The 8498-nt window shown below is 43.4% G+C and overlaps 1 protein-coding gene across 3 annotated transcripts in view; it reads left to right on the forward strand.

Moving 5' to 3' along the window:
* Positions 1-5734, forward strand: part of Kpna6 (karyopherin subunit alpha 6) — a 61357-nt gene extending 55623 nt beyond the window's left edge. For all 3 annotated transcript variants that reach the window (XM_005317740.4, XM_040288296.2, XM_078025824.1), the window contains one exon: positions 628-5734. In XM_005317740.4, the coding sequence (XP_005317797.1) occupies positions 628-815 (188 nt within the window). In that variant the 3' untranslated portion in view covers positions 816-5734. The remainder of the gene's footprint in view (positions 1-627) is intronic.
* Positions 5735-8498: the final 2764 nt, after the last annotated feature.

The raw sequence follows: 8498 nt of genomic DNA on the forward strand, positions 1-8498 counted from the left end.
AATTGTTGTTTTTTTTATGTTTTTTTAGTTGCAGGTGGACAAAATACCTTTATTTTATTTATATTTGTTTCTAAGGATCAAACCCAGTGCCTCACATGTGCTAGGCAAGTGCTCTGCCACTGAGCCACAGCTACAGCCCCATCAAATCCAGGGTTTTATCCCACCAGTCCCTTCTCCCTCTGAGGAGCAGTAGATAATTTCTTTTTCTTATTGGCTCCACCTGATAAGTAGTGTGGTACAGATGGGAAGATAAAGATCCAAAACTGATAATAGTACCAGGAGCTAAAAGGTATGTGTTTCCAGCAGAATTTCTGGTACATTCCCATAAGAGTGCTGGATTGACTCATCATGCATCCATGATAAGAGAAGCAAATAATGATTTGCCCAATCTAGTTTAAAGCAGAATCAGGACTAAAATATCTGGTTTTTAAGTGATGTTTTGGTCTCATTCCTATGGGATTCTGTAGTTTGGGCAAGAGAGCTTGACTCTTTTAGGTTAAAGAGCAATCATATCTTTTTGTGTTTGTTAACATTAAATGCCTCATGAAGGAAAAATTCACAAATGTTCATAGACCCAAAGAAAAGTACTTACACTTCCCTCTCCCTCCTTCCTTCGTGCCACCATAGGCTTGGATAAAATTGAGTTTCTCCAGAGCCATGAGAACCAGGAGATCTACCAGAAGGCCTTCGATCTTATTGAGCACTACTTTGGTGTAGAAGACGATGATAGCAGCCTGGCTCCCCAAGTGGATGAAACGCAACAGCAGTTCATCTTCCAGCAGCCTGAGGCCCCCATGGAGGGTTTCCAGCTATAATGTCTGCCTCCGGGGAGGGGAGGGAATGGGAAGCACCACCAACCAGCAGAGGAGCAGCCCTCTGGTGGGCGGGAAAACAGCCCCCCCACCATCAGCCACCACACACCTGCTGCCCTGGAGACTGTGCTCTTGACCTGCTCCGCCCCCTTCCCTGGAGGGAGCACCCTCTGGACTGACAGAACCATCTGAGGCTCACATTTGGGTTTTGTGACAAGAAGGGGACGTGTTGGGTTTTTCTTCCTTACACTATATTTTGGCTGCACACATGTCTTTAACCCATGAGCCCAGGGGTAGACAAAGGAGGACTGAGGTAATCATTTTGCACCTTTTTTTTTTTTCTTTTTATCTTAGTGGTGACTTCTTTTTATCTTCCTTCATCTTTCCCAGTCCTCTGCCCTTATCTGTGTAATTCTTATCTTGGGTACTTGAGCAGATGGAATATTCCAGAGGTGGGAGGTGGGAGGGGAAGGGAGAAATCCAAAACAAAGTGTTCTTGCTCTGACAGAATATTAATCTTATATACTTGGATTGAGTTATTTAATTTTTTTTTTCTTTTGCACATTTTTCTTGTATTAAGGTTGCTCTTCCTAAGACCATGAGTTCCTGATTTTAGGAATCCCAGCTGCCAGCATTGTCTGGGACTAGAGGCTGATGGGGAGGCCATCATAAGATATAGGCCCTTCTCTCCTCTGAACATTTGCCCAGACCTCTTTAATTTGGGAGACCCCCTCACTCCCCTGGGGCAAGTACACAGTGGGAGTAGAGGAAAGGAACACAGGCCTTCAGACAGGGCTTCTCCTGTGTAGCTACTGACCCCCATGTTTCCTACCCACCTTCTGAATGGTGCAACCCAACTTCATTTGTTTACTTGAAAATTCCCCTCAGAGTTGAGTGAACCTCTGAGGTGACTGTATTTTCTTCTAAGCTCAAGACAGGGGGCTGTGGTCCTTCCTTTCTCCTGAGGAGAAAGTCCTTGCTCTGGTGACCCATAAAGTTGCAGAGGAGATTGGAGTGAGAGTGTCATGTATTGGGATAGTCAGGGATCCCTGCCCTTAGCCTTTCTTCTTCCTCTTCCATAGTTGGATCATGTATATTTTACTTCCAAAGGAGAGAATGTTAAAATGTTCTGTATTTTTTTATATTCTATATAATTAGGTAGGTCAATCTTAATTGGTCTTAGGAGGAACTGTCTGTAACTTCTGTGAGTAGGAATATACTGTAAGATAGACCAAAAAAAGAAATGTGGAGGCTCTCCCACGTAGAAGGTCTGAACTTGGTCCTTTTCCTCTCTGGTTTTGGTCTGGGCCATCAGCTGGGACCAGCCCTCAGCTCTAGAACCTTTATAAAGCAGGTCAGTATGGTTTGATTGTCCCAGTACCTAAAGAGAGCAAAGACAGCCTCAAGGCTGGTGAAGTCTACCATCAGGAAATCCAGAAAGTAGTCTTATCTTTTCAAAATCAATAAAGGCTGTTGTCCACACATGGCTGCCTCTCCTATTATCATAGAAACTTAGCAACCTGAATATTTTTGTGAGATCTGTTGTAAACTTCCCTGTTTGGGATCCTTGTATCTGGTTTGAGTTTGCCCTTCTTTATGACAATTTTAATATACATGCCTTTTCTTTCTCTCAGAGTAAAGCTAGTGCAGTGCCTCAGTGACTTTCCTGTGCCTCTGAATGGGTTATATATGATAGTAATCCCTGACTGTTGAGGAAGTTGTCAGCTTAGTGTAGACCAGCTATGGTGCTGATGGTACAATCTGCCCTGCCCCTGCATCCTCACTGTGGTTAGTCAGAAGTGTCCTGCCCGGCACTGCACTTCTTATCCCTTTTTGGCTCAGGTAAAACACTATACCCCTCTGCTTATAGATCTAAAGTTCAGGTTCTTATTGTCAACCATTGGTGTTGAATTTGTCCTTGGCTTCTATCTTTGAGGTCTCGCTCTAGAGAAAGGTGGTTTAGGGTTGGTAGTTGATATGGAAAAAATTATACCAATGTTATACTGCTTTGAGGCAGATACCACTCATCAGCTTAGCAAAAATTGCTGCCAACCCCCAATCTCCTAGGAAGGCAAAAGGCAGGAGCTTTTCCATTTACCCTGCTGCCTCCATTACAAAACTGTCCTATAGTTAACAGAAAAGCCTACCAGTCATAGAGTACTTGCCTTACATGCACAAGGCCCTGGGTTCAATCCTCAGCACCTCAAAAGAAAGAAAGAATAGCCTACCACCACCATTGGCTTTGTCCAAAGGGCAGAGCAATTTTAGTAGGATCTACTTTGTACCTCTCAAACAACGGTTAAGTCCTTGATGTCGAAGCTACAGTCTTATTGTGAGACATAAATGTCGTGCTTTCCCAACTGTTCCTTAAAAATTATTTTAGTTTCAGATCTGGATTCTGTACCAGATGAAGACTTTGTTGGTCATCTGTCTCCTGCTTAAAACCAGTTTTCTCCAAAGACTTCAAAGGCTGAATTCTATTGGAGGGCACAACTCAAGGACAGATTTCAGAGAAAAGTGAACTCTAAGCGCCTTGTGTCTTCTCTGAACCATGTTTTCTCCTTAGTCTTCCTTTCTGTCCACAGAAGCAGTTACATCATCTTTTGTATCTCCTCCTCTCCTTTAGTCATCTTTAGAGAGCCAGTCTTTGTGGACAACCCCCATCTGGACTCCAGCCCTTGACCTAAGTGAGGGCAAAACTTTCTTTCAAATTTCTGAATGTTATTACCAGGATGAAGGGGCTCCCCGGACCACTGTAGAAGCTAGAAAAGCCAAGGCATGTTTTTGGAATCCTTGTATGTTGGCACATGGTTCATATATCCATTTTAAGATCTTAGTCCATGTATTCAGATACTATTTTGAATAATGCCAGCTATTCTTTATTGCCACCCCCTCTAGGCATCCCATCCCCAAATCTTTTCTGGTATAGGGTATATGGTCTTAGAAGTCTGTCTTCAGTTGCCAGCCATTATGAATGGCTGCAGCTTTCTAACAGAACCATATGGGTTCCACCCTCAGCTTGCCAGCCTGGTTACTTGGGTCTCTGGGCATAAATGAACCTTCCAAGGAGCAGGTAACTTCAGCTTTCAGAGACCGTTAGGGTTTCCCCTTACCTGGATCTCACAGAGATCTACTGCTTCAAACCTTTTTTCCCTGGAAGCCATGTCCCAGAAAGCTAAACTCCACAGATTATAGCTGCTATTGTTCTAAGTTAAGGGAGAAGAAAAGGACTCTTAGGTACAGACTCTGTTTCTCTCAAGCCAAACCAGTTCAAAATGAAAACTGTTCAGCAGACTGTACTGTATTTTCATTTTCTCATGTCTGCCTGCTTGGAAAGCAGGAAACTCCCCATGGAAATCACCCCATGTGCCCCTCTTTGAAGGCCCCAACTCTTTTCCCCTAGGCTCACTCAACTTTGTATCCATTGTCTTGGAATCCCTCAGTAGATTCATTTTGTGGGTTCAGATTCTAGATTTTCTGATGAAGGCAGGGAGCCAGTTTCTCCAGGTTATTCTAGGCACTCCAGAGATTCAAGAGGAAGGACAGGCTAGCTGAGGGTTCCCTGGAAGGCTGGAGAAGGGTGCAAGGTTTAGTGCACTGAACCAAAGGAAATGCTCATAACCACCAGCAGATTCTTCCAGGTAGTAACACCTTGGTATTGAGGGTAAGGCTAAGTCTGTTCAGAGTTGATTTTGCAAGGCCATTTAAGATTGCACATTCTAGACCAACCTTGTCCAGTATTTTACCTTTTGGATTGTTTTGTTAAACAAGCTGAGATTTGGGCACTGTATGAATGGATCTGTGAATGGGTGTGCATTAGCTGTTCTGTGGCCAACACCTTTGTAAATGATGCAGTCATCCTATTATCTATCCTCTAGCCCCACCCCTGAATAAGACCATAGCAAGAGCTGGGTACAGTGGAGGCTGAAGCAGGAGGATCTCAAATTTGAGTCCAGCCTGGGCAACTTAAAGGGACCCTGTCTCAAAGACCAAAAAGGCTGGTGGTATGAACTCCTGAGTTCTGACCCCAGTAAAACACCAATACCAAGACAACAGAAGAATTTGATATCAAGAACAACCAAATCTGTGAAGTAAAACTCATTTTCCTCTGAGAGGGAATTTTGCTTCAGGTCTGAACTACATGCAGGACCAAAGCTGGCACTGAAAAAAGCAGCAGAATTAAATTTGAGGCCCCAGAAACGCCCTGGGAGAAAGGTTTGTGTGGTTTTTCTGCAGGGACTTAGGCCTACTGCCTACTTTTGGGCCCGCATGACTTCTGAAGCCCACATTAGCACATACCAGAATCCTTCTGCTACACACTAGCCCTGCCTGCTTGTGTAGATTCACTTTTCGGCGCTGGTTTTGAGAAACCTGGAAGCCATGCTCAGGGGTCTGTGAAATAAGTCGGAGCTCAGATCCTGAGACTGTGGGAACCTCTGACTCAGTATGTCTTAAAGAGCCCACACTACGTAAACCCTCAGACCCAAGTTTTGGGTATTGGCTTTTTAAGCCAGCTTTTGTGGGAACTGCCTTACAAAACAAGGGAAGGGGACATGAGGTCTCAGCCACCCAACAAAAAGATAACCCCTAAGGTACAGCTTGGGTTTCTCGCCAAGGACCCTAAGAAGGTGAATCAAATCCTCCTGTTTTTCTTTCCAAAAAAACTCATTTGCTTTTATTTTTCTAAGAACTGTAAACTCTGGCCATTTTCCACATTCTCAGGGCCCCTGGGTAGACAGAAAAAGCTTCATGATTTCAGAGCAGACATAGGCCAAGAAACCATGGCATTGAGTGTGCTGAGCCCAGACAAATGATATTTATATATACATCCAAATTTGAAGAGAAAATGTATTTCTTTAGGTTTCAAACAAACACTGTAATAGATATAAAGCAAAAATAAAAACCTGTTGCAAAGTTCTAAATCGTCTTCTTTGGTTTGGAGTGATCCTAGAAGTGAACAAGGAGAATACGGTCTCATTTGTAACTCAGCAGTGGAGATAAGAATTATACCAGCTTGGGTGAAATGGTAGCACGTATAGGTGAATCTCCTCAGAGGCTCAGACAGGAGAAAAGCTTGATCTTGGGAGATGTAGCTCAAAAAAGACACCAACCTGCTCCAACTATATTTAATTAGCTTTATTGAAATTTAATGAACTCAAATTGTACATTTAAAGTGTTATTTGACAAGAGATACTTGTGCTCATGAAACCATCAGTACAATCAAGATAAACACCTCCATGACCTCCCCCCATATCCATCATTTCTAAAAGTTTTTATGTGCCCAGTTTAGATGTGGCATCCTCCAAAGGCTCACGTGTAAGACGCTGCAAGAAGTTTCAGAGGAGAAATGATTGGGTTGTGAGAGCCTTAACCCAATCAGTGATTTAATCCCATGAGGGATTAACTGATAGCTGAAGGCTGGTAGGTTGTGATTGAAGGAGGTGGGCTTTGGGGGTGTGGCTCTGGGGGCATATATTTTGTACCTGGAGAGTGGAGTTCACTCTCTTGCTTCATGGTGATGTGAGCTGCTTCTCTCTGCCACATTCTTCTACCATGATGTTCTGTCTCACCTCAAGCCCCAGGAATAAAGGCTGGCCTTCCATGGACTAAGACCTCTGAAACTCTGAGCCCTCAAGTAAACTTTTCTTCCACTACCATTGTGCTGGTCAGGTCATTTAGTCACAGCAACAAAAAAAGCTGACTAAAGCATGCCCCTTGGGAATTTCTGCTTCTTACACCACCCAAGCAATCACTGATCTGTGTTCTGTCACTGTAGTTTAAAGAAGTCCCAGAAAATGCAATCAAAAGTATTCTGACCACTCCAAATTCAGCACCACTCTACATTTCTTTTAAGACTGTTAAAAGTTCAAAAAATTCCTCCCTTTGGTTTAGATCAATTCCTAAAGTAGAGATTACAGTCAAGCAACCAGAAAATTGATTGAATTCTCAATGAAGATTCTGAATGGCAGATAAAGTGATTAGTTGCCAACATTTGTTTTTGTTTTCTGCGCTGGAGATTGAACTCGGGGACTCTCAAGCTAGGCAAGTGCTCCCACCAATAATCTACACCATGCCTAAATAAGTCTTGGAAAAGTACTACCTGGCAGTATTGGCCTGAGTTCCTGCTCAGCAAAACCTGCAAGAGCTGTTTTGTTTTACTATAATCAAGTCCACTGCCAACTGGTTCCCTAAGTGCTAACATTGTGCATATATATTGCTTAATTGGAGAAAGTGACTTTTGTTTGGGAGGGGGATGCCACTGAAATGCATCCCTAGCTGTCTTGATTTTTCTTTTATTTAGGGGGAGGGGCGGTAAGGGCAGATTGAACTCAGGAGCACTCAACCACTGAGTCACTCCCCAGCCCTGTTTTGTATTTTATTTAGAAACAGGGTTTCACTGAGTTGCTTAGCACCTTGCTTTTTTGTTTTGTTTTAAATTTTTAATTATAGGTGGAAACAATATCTTTATTTTTATGTGGTAGCTGGGTATCAAACCCAGTGCCTCATGCATGCTAGGTGAGCACTCTACCTCTGAGCCACAACCCCAGCCCCCAGTGCACCGCTTTTTGATGAAGCTGGCTTTGCACTCACCATCCTCCTGTCTCAGCCTCTGGAGCTGCTGGGATTTCAGGACTGCCCCACCACACCCAGCCTTTGATCTTTCATTTTGAGACAGGGTCTAGAAGTTATTGTGGCTGGCCTCAAACTTGGATCCTCCTGCCTCAGCCTCCCAAGGAGCTGATTACAGGCCTGCACCACCACACTCAGCTTTTACTAGATTATCTGGTCTGTAACACCTACTTCCTATGCAAACCCATCAGGGCCTGATTTATATGTTGACCCTTCAGGACATTTCCAGACTTGTAGAGTGTTTGTCTAGTATGCATAAGACCCTGGGTTTGATCCACAGCATTGCCTTGCCATGGGGAGGGATTTCCCATACGTTTTTCTGGAAGTAATCAGGGACTTGGTTTTAACAGACCTGGATTCCAAATCTTTCTGAGTTTATCATCTCCTGGGAAAGGTGAATCTTAATCAGGTGCAGCGTTGCATGCCTGTGATCCCAACCACTGTAATGCCAGCCAATTGGGAGGCTGAGGAGTATCTCAAGTTCCAGGAGAGCCTTGGCAACATAGGGAGAAACAACCTGCCCCCTGCCTTACAAAGGGAAAAATAAATAAATAAAAGCATCTTGGAGCTGCCAAAAACTTGAAGATTCTATAGAACATTGGACCTAAAACGACTCTGTACCATATTCAGGTAGAGGAAGGAGAAGCTGTACTCCATTTGTGTTCAATGTGTCAAAACGCATTCTACTGTCAAGTATAACTAATGAGAACATATTAAAAATGTTTTTTAAAAAGTTCTAAAACAATGACTATTTGGCACAATTTACAACATACTCTACCTACAGCCTGGTGAGAACCTCTGGGACTAAAGCATTTAGCCAGTTCTTGGAAAGTTCACTGATTTGTAAGTAAACAGTAATTTCAACACCACTACCGATGCTGTAATAGAACTCTATACACAGCTAGGGAGCTAGGAGAGATTACACAGCACTGGGAAGGCTCTGAAGTGACCTTTGAGCTGGACCTCATAAAGATTCTCTTTTTACACAAGGGCATTTTGGAAGAACACCTGCAAAAACCTGAAACACCCTGGAAACAGTGAAAATTGCAGCAAAAA

The sequence above is a fragment of the Ictidomys tridecemlineatus genome, chromosome 11 (assembly GCF_052094955.1).
Source record: "Ictidomys tridecemlineatus isolate mIctTri1 chromosome 11, mIctTri1.hap1, whole genome shotgun sequence".
In the NCBI taxonomy this organism is placed as follows: domain Eukaryota; kingdom Metazoa; phylum Chordata; class Mammalia; order Rodentia; family Sciuridae; genus Ictidomys; species Ictidomys tridecemlineatus.